Source organism: Culex pipiens, chromosome 3, assembly GCF_016801865.2.
Source record: "Culex pipiens pallens isolate TS chromosome 3, TS_CPP_V2, whole genome shotgun sequence".
NCBI classification, from domain to species: domain Eukaryota; kingdom Metazoa; phylum Arthropoda; class Insecta; order Diptera; family Culicidae; genus Culex; species Culex pipiens.
In genome coordinates this window covers 148,253,664-148,265,928 of record NC_068939.1, presented here as the reverse complement: position 1 = coordinate 148,265,928, position 12,265 = coordinate 148,253,664, and the positions used below count along the sequence as shown (strand labels likewise).

Genomic DNA, 12,265 nt, shown 5'->3' with positions numbered 1-12,265 from the left:
ATCTCAGCAACTAATGGTCCGATTTACAATGTTAAAATATAAAACATTCGTGAAATTTTCCGATCTTTTCGAAAATTTTTTTTTCAAATTTTTTAAACCAAGACAATCATTTCAAAAGGGCGTAATATTGAATGTTTGGGCCTTTTGAAATGTTTTTCTTGATTTAAAATTTTTGGAAAAAAAAACTGCAAAAGTGATGATAATAGGTGCCTCAGAAAAAAAAATCTACCGGTGAATGTCAGTAGAAATATTTGAAAAAAAAACGAGGTAAATCGAATAGATTGTGTCATTAGGGTGGAATCTAGTTATATGGGAAAATTAAAAATGATAAAAATCCAATCAGCAACACATTTTTCGGGTCCCTTTTAGGGTCCCTAACAACCTCCCAAAATTTGGGAGCGATTGGTTAAGCCCACGATTGGCGCAAAGCGAATGAAATTTGTATGGAAATTACTATGGGGAAACTCGCATTTTCACATTTTTGAATTTACAAAATTCATGTTTTATTATTTTATGAAACTAACACCGTAGAAGTATAGCCCTAGATGTCCTTAACAACTCTCCAGAAGACAGTATGGTGCTAAAAGGCGTTACAAAAAAGATAAAGAGTTTTCTAAATTAGTGTATTGAAATAATCAGTGAAAAACAATTTTCTGCCAACATTGCCTAAGGAACCATGAAATACAAAACAGATATGCTTGTTCTTATATTTTGATTAACCTTACTTAAAATCGATGTGAAGAACTGATTAGAAGACACTGTTTTGTTAAGTTGCACCCCGAATCCTCAAATATGTTATAGTTTTTGAAAGATTCCGCTTGACTTGGCAGTGTTGGCAAAAAGTATGTTTTTTCCGAGTATTTCGAAATGTCTCTCTTGAACGCTCTGTAACTTTTGTTAGAAGCAATTTAGCACCATACTGTCTTCGGGAGAGTTGTTAAGGACATCCAGGGCTATACTTCTACGGTGTTAGTTTCATAAAATAATAAAACATGAATTTTGTAGAATCAAAAATGTGAAAACGCATGTTTCCCCATAGTAATTTCCATACAAATTTCATTCGCTTTGCGCCAATCGTGGGCTTAACCAATCGCTCACAAATTTTGGGAGGTTGTTTGGGACCCTAAAAGGGACCCAAAAAATGTGTTGCTGAAAAAATCAATTTTCGATTCCACCCTATTGTGTCATTGTGCGAAGGTTAGAAATTCTCAGAGTTGAAATCCATCCAAAGTCAACAACTTTTGAGTGAATATTTGTTGAATAACTGTGCATAATTTTAGCTAGATCAGTTAAAATTAACTGTCTTCTCGGCAAAACTATTTTTTGCAGAAAAAATAACAAGTTAGTTTTGTTTGGAAATACAGTGCATTCCTTAACATTATCCAATTATGAATTCTACCACAGAATTTGGGGATCCCCCATTTCTGATCAAGTCAACACCGACTGTTATCATTCCCAGCCCCCAGACTGTGGACCACTCTATCGCTCGTTCTACGCCAGCGAAGCGAACGCTCCGCGTACATGATCCTCGAATGTTCACACGACTTTTTGAACCCGCCGAGACATTCCGGTATAGTGCCTCAATGTTGGGAGAAATGAAGTCGCTTTCTCACAGCGAGTGCTCGCGCGCGCGCCCTCGACGGCGTTTTACGACCCGCGCGATCCGTATGACTCTTCTAATGCTCTGGAGAGTCAGTTCTTCCCTGCGAAACATCAGGTATAGAGGACGGCGAAGGAAGGGACTGCGCAGGCAGGAGGGAAAAACGAGCAGATGGAAACTCTGCTGCACGCAGCCGGCTGCTCCCGCTATGTATTATGCTGCGCTGTACATAAAAGGAGGGAAGAGTGCGGTAGAGCGACAGAGAGGGCCAGCATAGGCGGCCCTCGCTTCAGCTGGGCTGCGCGAGTCGAAATACGCAGGAGAGCTCGGGTACCAATCGTCAGTTCTGAGCAAGCCGTCCACCGGTGAAGACGTGCGTTCTACACACACACAGAGTAGTAGCAGCGTCTTTGGGGAATACTGTAGTTTAAGTTTGTTAGTTTATTTTTGGGACTTACAGTGTACGTAGTAAGTGTGCGTTGATCTACACGGAGATCAGCTCGGAATCAGTCAGTGCATACAAGAAGAATCCGCTCGACAGTGCAACAGGAAGTGCCAGTTTGCAAAGCGTGGGAACCAAACCAGCGAACGAATCAATAACCGGGCAGCGATTTCTCGTCATAAATACAGCGAGAGAGGCCTGCAGCAGTAACGAGAAGAAGGAGTACGTGCCGCGAACAGTGTGTTGCGGGGAGAAAGAGTTAAAAGAAAGTCGTTGAAAAACAAACTCGCGATCAGCGCGAAAACGAAGAAACTGTTATGTGTGATTAATTCAGTGCGCAGTGATCGTGCGAGTGATTTTGGTTTTGGATACATTTCGGAACGAGCAGCTAAAAAGTTTGCCTTAGCGCACCACTCTCTGATTGAGGGGGTGCCAGTTGATCCCTATGGGTGTACTGAACGTGATCGGTTCCGGTGGTGCCGTCGAGCCGAGTTGCAAAAAGCCTAGCAGCGATAACATCTTCTCGCCGATCAAGAACAAGATGAAGGTGCTGAAGAAGATCAAGAAGCGGATGGGACTAGGTTAGTATCTTTTGGGCAGTTGGATCTACGGTCAACCTGGGATATCTTCCTTGGAAATAAGGTTCTTTGAAACAACAATTATATGCAAGCTTCGGAATCCGGGGAGTTTCTTACTAGAGATTACGAGGATTCTCAATGAATCTTCGAATTAATTTGGTATAGTTGATACATCGATTGATCGAATCTTAGGATAGTCCAGCAAATGTTTCTGGAGTAATTCGAATGATTCTCCAACTGTAGATTCTTGGGATTCTCTAACTAGTGATTCTGAGGATTCTCCAACTGAAGATTCTGGAGATTCTCTAGCTAGTGATTCTGAGGATTCTCCAACCGTAGATTCTGTGGATTCTTTAACTAGTGATTCTGAGGATTCTCCAACTGTAGATTCTGGAGATTCTTTAACTAGTGATTCTGAGGATTCTCCAATTAGAGATTCTGGAGATTCTCCAACTAGTGATTCTGAGGATTCTCCAACTGTAGATTCTGGAGATTCTTTAACTAGTGATTCTGAGATTTCTCCAATTAGAGATTCTGGAGATTTTCCAACTAGTGATTCTGAGGATTCTCCAACTGAGGATTCTAGGGATTCTTTAACTAGTGATTCTGAGGATTCTCCAACTATAGATCCTGGAGATTCTCTAACTGGTGATTCTGAGGATTTTCTAACTAGAGATTCTGAAGATTCTCTAACGAGGGATTCTGGGGATTCTCCAACTAGTGATTCTGAAGATTTTCAAACTAAAGATTCTGGAGATATTCTTACTAGTAATTTTAAGGTTTCTTTAATAAGAGATTCCAAAAATCCGTTACAACCGCGTCCCCCGGAATCTTTGCACATGTCCTCACTACTGACTGCAAGGATTACCTCTAATCCTGACAAACTCGCGACAGCTGCAGTTTTCCCCCTTCAGCTTTCCAAACCGTCGCAGTGTAACGAACTTTTTGCGCTTCCCCTCGCTCTCCAGCGGGAACAAACAAAAAAGAACCCCGACGTTCTAGTTCGTTAATGCTAGGGAAAAAAACCGAAAACTTTGTGCAACAGAGGGGAACCCCTTACGCCGTCATTCATGAGCTTATCGAAGCGTACAGTGCTCGCTCGGTTGTAACGTCTGGTTGGTTGAACTCGATGGGCTTCTTCCCGGACGACGAAGTCGTCGAAAGTGCTCCAGATTTACCGGATGTCACGTACGTGGAGCTTGGAGCATTCCCGAGGTGTCCGCCGCGAGCGGCGAACCTCTCAAGCGTACTTCCTGTGGCGTCTGCTCCAACTACCGCGCAGTAATAACAATAACAGCTAATTAATTCCTTCCCCGGCGACGACGTCGCCGGGCCAAGGAAAACAACCGCAACGACTGTCTTCAATTTATGTTTTTCCCGCGACGACGATCTGCGCGCAACCTCCGACTCCCATCAAATTTTTACTCTGCAGCGCCTGCTTCGATCTGGTGGGAACTCCGCGCCAGATATCTGCTTATTATGCCGACGCGCAGAATGTCGCGCCGACACGTGGCGCGACGGCTAGACGTCGCGCAACCGTTTCTGATTAAGTTTTTTCTTGCACGTGATCGCGATTCGCGATCGCGGAAATTGGAAAAAAGCGATTTCCACAGCTAATCACGATTCAGTGAGTTGGAAAAATTAGTTTCGAAAAAACGCACTTTCTCTTTTTTTCGAGGTGCGACGGCAGATGTGCAAACGTTGAGTTGTTTCTTGAAGAAACAACCCCTAACAAATCTTTTTTGGGAAAAACCATTCAGCCGACCCCTAACTTCCTTTCGACGAAGAAGGACGCGCCGAAAGGAAATCCTCGAGACAAAAAGCAACAAGGGACCGTCGGTCCCTTCGGGACCGGTATTTACATTTTCAATCAGAACGGGCATCTGCGCGCTCTGTGACGAAGCGATTTTTGCGTAACCTTGCGAGGGGGTGTCGGCGACAGTATTTCAGTCTTGCACAGATGTCTTGGTAATTGAAGAGGGGATGGGAAAGAGCGTCTCAAGGGAGGAATTTTGAAGATCGACGAAAAAAAATGAGTTGAAGAAGGAATTCCTATCGTTCCAAGATCGCGCGCTCGAGAGCGCGATCCAATTGAGAACGGAAGGCAACGGTTTCTGGCAGCACTACCAAGTTGAGCACGTGTGCGTTGAAGAGAATTGCTCGAGAGACGAACGAACTAAAAAAATCTAAAGTGGCATAGGGGAACGTACGTGCGCATACGACACAGCCGGCGTTCACCGGATGTTGGTGAATGATTGTCGGCGACGAGAAAAAGGGAGGAAGTCGGACTTCCGACCCCGATCACACCTGCTCGACATTTGAGACGCTAATGGTTTACTTTTTTCTCTCTCTTTCCTTGCAGCTCCCCGCAGTGCATCGTCCTGTCCCGGCCCGAACAATCTGCCCCCGCTGCTGTTTCACACCGTCCACGGGGACAACATTAGGATATCGCGCGACGGTTCCGTCGCCCGCCGGTACGAGTCGTTCTGCAAAGGAATTACGTTCAGCGCGCGACCGGTGCGCGTCAACGAGCGCGTCTGCGTCAAGTTCACCGACATCTCGAACAACTGGAGCGGCGTGATCCGGTTCGGGTTCACCTGCAACGATCCGGCCTCGCTGCGCGGCAACCTGCCCAAGTATGCGTGTCCCGACCTCACCAACAAGCCCGGCTTCTGGGCGAAGGCGCTCAACGAGCGGTACTGCTACCGGAATAACGTGCTGTTCTACTACGTCTCACCGTCGGGGGATGTCCACTTCGGCATCAACGGCGAAGAGAAGGGCATCTTTATCACGGACGTCGACGCACGTGGCCCGCTGTGGGCCGTTATCGACGTGTACGGTAATTCTACCGGCATCGAGTTCCTAGATTCGCGCATCTACATGTTCCAGACGCAACAGCAGCAGCAGCACCAGCACCAGCACCAACACCATCAACAGCAGCCCGCGCAGCAGCAGTCGTGCGGGCGGCGGTCGGTAGATCAGGAGATCGTACCTCACATGGAATCGCTCAGTATCAACCAGCACAACCAGCAGCTGCTGGACGAACGTCCGGCGGCCAGCACGAACGTCATCAGTTCAGCTGCAAGCGTACGGTACAACAGCCCCGCGCCGGGACTTCTACCTCTTCCGTTCCATCCAGTGCGAGGTCGCAACGTCAAGTTCTCCGCGGACCGCACCGTTGCAACGCGCGCCGAAACTGAGTTCTGCCAGGGTTACGTGTTTGCGCCACGACCGATCAAAATCGGCGAACGGCTCATCATCCAGATCCTGAAAACCGACAACATGTACGTCGGATCGCTTGCCCTCGGCCTGACCTCGTGCGACCCGGCCACGCTGCAGCTCGCCGATCTGCCCGACGACTCCGACCTGCTGCTCGACCGGCCCGAATACTGGGTCGTCAGCAAGGACGTCGCGTCCACGCTGGTTCGTGGCGACGAGCTGTGCTTCTCGATCAACGTCAACGGCGAGGTCTCGATCAGCAAAAACGGTGGCCAACCTTCTGTGATCATGCACATCGACCAGAGCCTGCAGCTGTGGGCCTTCCTGGACGTGTACGGCTCCACCCAGAGCGTCCGTCTCTTCAGCCACGCCATCCCTGCCCCGTCCTCCGCCGCGTCCTGCTCGGCTCTCTACGAACCCCGCGCCATGACCTCCTCAACCAGCCAACGCAGCCTGCAGGTCCAGTCTGTGTCCGCTCAAATCCAACCGAGTTGCAGTTCCTCCGCCAACATCCGCCCGGACATGATCCAGATCAACCCCGGCGGCACCGTCCTCGTGGTCAACCTGCCCCCCACGGACGTCCAAGGCTCGTCCTCGCAGCAACAACCCACGATCCAGCAGGCGTCCGCCACGCTCGTGTCACGCGGTGGCCTTCCCAACTCCGCCTCCACGCTGTCCGTCCCGCTGTCCACACTCTCCCTCGCGTCCAACGGATCGTCCACCAGCGAAATTCTGCCCGCATACACCTACCCCGAGGTAAGCTTCCCATCAAAACCAACTCAATCATGCATAAAAAAAAAACAACCCGCCGACGTGCCACCCGAGCACCACCGTTACCAAACAAATCTAACCACCACTTCTCTTCTCCCTCCACTTCCAGCCTCTTCCCGCGTCCGCCTACTCTGACGCCAGCTGCGCCGCCACCAAACCCGTCACCAACAGCAGCTACAAAGCCCTGCTCGCCACCGACAACGCCACCTGCTCCTCCACCTCCAGCTACGGCGGCGGCACCGTCGGCCTGACCGCGAACGGCGCCGCCATCTACAGCACCACCGGCGTCGACTGCACCATTTGCTTCGAGAAGCCGATCGACTCGGTGCTGTACATGTGCGGCCACATGTGCATGTGCTACGACTGCGCGATAAAGCAGTGGCGCGGCATCGGCGGCGGCCACTGTCCGCTGTGCCGGGCCGTCATCCGGGACGTGATCCGCACGTACAAGTCGTAAAGGGCTGGAAGTAGTCATCCGATACCAAAAGTAAGATGCGCGCGCGCAAAGATGTGCGAACTTCAATTGTGATTTTAATTCCAAAAAAACTAAAAAGAAAGCTGAAATTCAGCGAGGAGAGGGCTCGGGGGAAAGGAAGAGGAATCTTTCGGCATACATTCTGGTCAAAATTATACTTATATTTTATGCGAGTAAATTATACAGTAGTCAAAATTGTCAGCTAGTGGACGCGACGTGAAGGAAAAAAGGATTATGAAATTTATTTTCCAAAAAAATGTTAGTTTGCTGCGAGGGAGGCAGCGTGACGCGCGGATAAGAAGCATGCAGAGTTAGGAATTGTTACTAAAAGGGGTCGCTTTCGTTTTGCACTGTCGAAATTGTTGACCAATAAAAGCATTATCTAGTGTGTAAGTTTGTAGAACAAATTTGCTGATGATCAAACCAAAAAGAAAAGAACGCGCAATCGATAGTGAGGAATTTGCCAAAAAATAAAAAAAGCAAGCGTCACACTTCCAAGCAGCAATCGTAGAAGCAAAAGATACTGAACACGTAAGAGTGAGAATCTCCTTTTCAACACACTTTTTACTACAATTGTTTATATTTCATGAAATTGCACATTTATATTCCATATATAAAAAGAAAAAACTGACATATGAGAAAAAAAATTTGCACGAACTCAAACACACACACTCTAATCTTAATTTACAAAATTGATACTTTCTAGTCAAAAAATAAAAACACGAATAAATCGAGCGCATTAATCGCCAAAGGAAAAGTCTAAGGCCAAGTACACGGGAAACAGTAAACCCCCGCGGACACAAATTATTTTATTACTCTCTCGTGACTTTGTTTCTCAAACTTGAAATATCTCAACGGCACGTGCGCATTCTTAGTCTCGTGCTCGCAGTAGCGGTTTTCGAAATGCGAGAGAGAGAGATGGCATTTTAGCAGCAGATAATTATTATTACACCCATAATCGATAACGGTTTAGACATGTAAGCAAATCCAACTACTACTTATTATGTGCTGTACATACGGGAGGAGATGATAGTTGACACTTCTATTAATTTATTGTTATCCCCAGGCATTTACAATTAGGACCGTAAAGTAACAAGCTAAATATTTTTAAAAAGTTAGCTGAGAAAAAATCATGAAAAAAATACAAAACTCATTGTGCTAAAAATTAAAACATTTGACTTTTTTCATCGACATATCACAGTTTCGTTCGAGAGTTCCGATTTTTGGGGGATACCGTGGAGATTTTCCCTTATCCCCATTAAATAGTGGAGCATCAACTCTTGCCGTCTGCCAAATCCCTTTCCTTGTCCCAGGCGCGCTGTGGAGATGGCAGCGACAGGCAATGGGCGGCTTCCATGGCGTTGAGTGTCCGATCCAGGTAGGATTGTTGTTGTTTTTGAGCAATTCTATACGAAATTGGTCTTTTTTTTACTAATTTTATTATTTTTTTGTATTTTTGAATCCGGCTGAAACTTTTTTGGTGTCGTCGGTATACCCGAAGAAGCCAATTTGCATCATTAGTTTATCCATATTATTTTCTGTATCTGTAATCTGTATCTTTTGAAGGAATGTTTTGATCGATTTGGTGTCTTCGCCAAAGTTGTAGGTATGGATAAGGAACACACTGAAAAAAACATACACGATAAAAAAAAATCGGTGATTTTTAATTTCACTATTTGTCACTAAAACTTGATTTGCAATAAAAAAAAACACTATTCTTTTTTTTTTATTTTCTGAAAAACAAATTGATTTGATTTTTCAAATGCCAACTTTTCAGAAATTTACAGAACGAACAAAAAATCTTTGACCGAGTTATGAAATTTTTAATCAATACTGATCTTTTCAAAAAATAGAAATATTGGTAGCAAAATTGTTTCAACTTCATTTTTCGATGTAAAATCGAATTTGCAATCAAAAAGTACTTCACTGAAATTTTGATAATGTGCACCATTTCAAGTTATAGTCGCAGTTACTCAATTTTTAAAATAAGTGCCCCTGTTTGCCCACTTTTGAAAAAATAGTTTTGAAAAAATGGGAAAATTCTCTATATTTTGCTTTTCTGAACTTTGTTCATTAGACCCTTACTTGCTGAGATATTGCCATGCAAAGACATAAAAACAGGAAAATTGATGTTTTCTAAGTCTCACCCAAATAACCCACTATTTTTTAATGTCGATATGGTCCGATGACATACGAAACATTCGTGAAATTTTCGGTTCTTTTCGAAAAAAATACTTTTTAATTTTGTGAACCAACACTAACATTTCAAAACGGCCAAACATTCAATATTACGCTCTTTTGAAATAAAATTTGTGTTAAAACCATGTGTGCTTTTTTTTAGATATTTTTAGTTTTTAAACATCAGGACATATTCTAACAAGTCTAGTAATTTAAAAGAGTGAATGAACAAGTTTTGCGAGTTATGGTAAAGGACGTAAGGGAAATATACCCATTTTATGCCTAATAAGCGGTCGTATTTGAATGATGCTGGATAATACTGGAATTAATCTTTAGTGTTCCTTGAAATTTACTAAAACCTAGTACACCAACGAGTAGAGCAACTTGTTGTTACCATATCTGTTTATTTTCACTTTTACTAAAAGTTATTCTATTCCTTTTGCAAGCATATAAAAAAAATTCCAAATGTTCGAGAATACATTGGACCACGCCCATTTTTCTATTTCAGCTTGGTCTTTTTTTCTTCCAGCGCTCTTTTGGGTCTGCTTAGTGCTGCCAATTGTGATGAAATTTTGAGCGAACACTCACGAAAAGTATCATTTATAGATATAGTTTCCTGGCATCACTGGCTCACTCCAACAGGCGCTGCTGGTGGTGTTGGTGGCCACCCTTTGTTGTTTACTTGTCTTCGCTTCTCGCTCGGGTTTCTTCAGCCTTCGATTGGAATGGGTCGTCAAAAATAAAACGTCAAACGTCTTGGCGCTTATGGTTTTTTTTATGGCGCTTGCTAATTATTATTTTTTTTCGGGATTATTTTTCAAGTGTGTCTAACTAATTTTCAAAAGAACATGTTGCCGTTAGTTGGAAGCAATTTCATATCGCGCTTTGAAATCGTTAGCGCTAGTGAAAAGATATTGATGGTGATTTTCGATAAGCAGTTAAGCTGCCCCGCCCGTGTGGATCAATCGGTCCGCGCACTGGACTCACAATCCAGAGTTCGACGGTTCGAATCCCACGGCGGGCGCTCTAAAATTCTTTGTGTAAATATGGGTATTCGGCGCCGTCGCTCCGTGCCATACTTTCATACACTAAGGAGCCCAGGGCGGCGAAGTCCTTGTAGATAAAGTCGTAGTACAGCGAGTACAGCGAGCACTCGCGAGCGTTATGTGCTACGCGTTCGTTCCAAGTAAGCAATTTGTTTATCAGGCTTATGAATCCGAACGACGCGGTTGTATTGTTTTTTTTTCTCATTGCCAACACGTTTTACTTCTCGCGAGCTAGACCATGCTCAAGCTCAGGAGACCATGCGCAATCGGCGAGTTGCTCTCGGCAGCTCGAGACTCACGGCGAGAACTCGAGAAAGAGACATTTTCCCGGGAGAGCGCGAGAATACCAACACTGTCGAAAACTTTGGCAGCATCTCCTTGAAATTAGGTAAGCATTTAAGTTATAATTGTATGAAACACATAAGTTAGTTAAATGCTAAAGCTAAATGAGTTAAACGCTTTTAAATCTTAGGAAATCTAAAGATAATTCCATAACCAATTTTTTTATTTATGTTGACATTTTTTTGAATTACTGTTCTTGTATCAGCCATGGATTCCTAAACATTCAATATTAGGCCCTTTTAAAATGTTTGTCTTGATTATTTTTTTTAATATTGATTTCGAAAAGATCGGAAAATTTCACGAATGGTTCATGTTTTAACATTGAAAATCGGACCATTAGGGGAAATTGTCGTATGTTTGGCAGGTTAAGCACTCGCTCCTAATTCCGTCCAATTTGCTAATTTTCACTACTTGAACAAAAATTTTTGCAAAACTTTTAATAGAAACTTGCTTGCTCACTTCCTATTAAGCTATTTATCTATCACTTGATTTCAGCTGAAAACGCTTACATGCTGATATGGCAACATTAAAGGTTGCTGTGATATCGACATTAGAAAATGGTGGGTTGTTTGCGAGAGACTTAGAAAACTTCAATTTCCCTGTTTCTTTTTCTTTAAGCCACCGTATCTGAACTTTTCTAAAAAAAATATTTTCAGAGATGGCCACTCATCGTCACTATTTTTAAAAATCAAAAAACTTCAAATATTTCGCTAAAATCAAACTTTTGGTGGCTATATCTTGAAAACGTAGCTCTTTATCAAAAAATCTGCACAGTACTTTTCGATTGCAAATTCAATTTTGAATAAAAAAATAGATCAAAATTTTTTTTTGCATGAAAATTCATTTTTTTCCAAAAATTACTATTTATTCAAAAATTCATAACCCGGTGGCAGATTTTTGACCATACTCCTCTATGTCTCACAAGTTGCGGGTTTTGGTCCCCTAAAACATATAAAAAAAACTCGAAAATAATTTTGGGAAATTTAGTTTTTTTGAAAAAAATGATAGTTAAAAAATCGGCAAAAACTTTCCGGGTACCTGTTTTTTCTCATTAGTCCTCAACAATACCTAAAACTTTGCTCAAGGTAACAAATTGATCAGAAAATTCACTCAAAAGTTACAGCTGTTTGAATATATGCGTATCATTTTTGTATGGACAACTGCCAAATTATATGGAGACTTGTATGGGTGAACCAATGCACAGTGGGCGAAATGGAACCCAAAATCGGACTTAATTGAACGCGGCTGGTTCCCTGGTATGAATAATAGTGTTTCTTATGTAAAAAATCCGGGGAATCGATTGGTGATGGTTTCATCCACCGCACGAAACGGCAAAGGGTCCATTTTGCCCCAATTCCCCATTTTTTAACATTTTTTTCTTGAAAATCGGTCTGTATTTAGAGCGGAGGCTTTATGCGGCCTTCCAAAATGCACTTAACTTATGTGAAAATGTCCCAGGAATCCAGTTAAAATAACCACTTGCACCGCAAAAATCATCTAGGGTCCATTTAACCCCAATTCCGCTATAAAAGCATTTTTGGCCGTTTTCAAATGTTAGGTCAGATTTTAAAAATCTGAAAATATTTTTATCGTAAAGATCAGACAATTTTACAT

At 43.5% G+C, this 12,265-nt stretch overlaps 1 protein-coding gene across 2 annotated transcripts in view; it reads left to right on the top strand.

The window, feature by feature from the left end:
* The window catches only part of LOC120432167 (protein neuralized), a 76,480-nt gene extending 68,224 nt beyond the window's left edge, over positions 1-8,256 (top strand). The window contains exons 2-4 of one of the 2 annotated variants that reach the window (XM_039597302.2): positions 2,061-2,623; positions 4,983-6,595; positions 6,720-8,256. In XM_039597302.2, the coding sequence (XP_039453236.1) occupies positions 2,488-2,623; positions 4,983-6,595; positions 6,720-7,067 (2,097 nt within the window). In that variant the 5' untranslated portion in view covers positions 2,061-2,487 and the 3' untranslated portion in view covers positions 7,068-8,256. The remainder of the gene's footprint in view (positions 1-2,060; positions 2,624-4,982; positions 6,596-6,719) is intronic. The other variant, XM_039597303.2, reaches the window with a different exon arrangement.
* Positions 8,257-12,265: the final 4,009 nt, after the last annotated feature.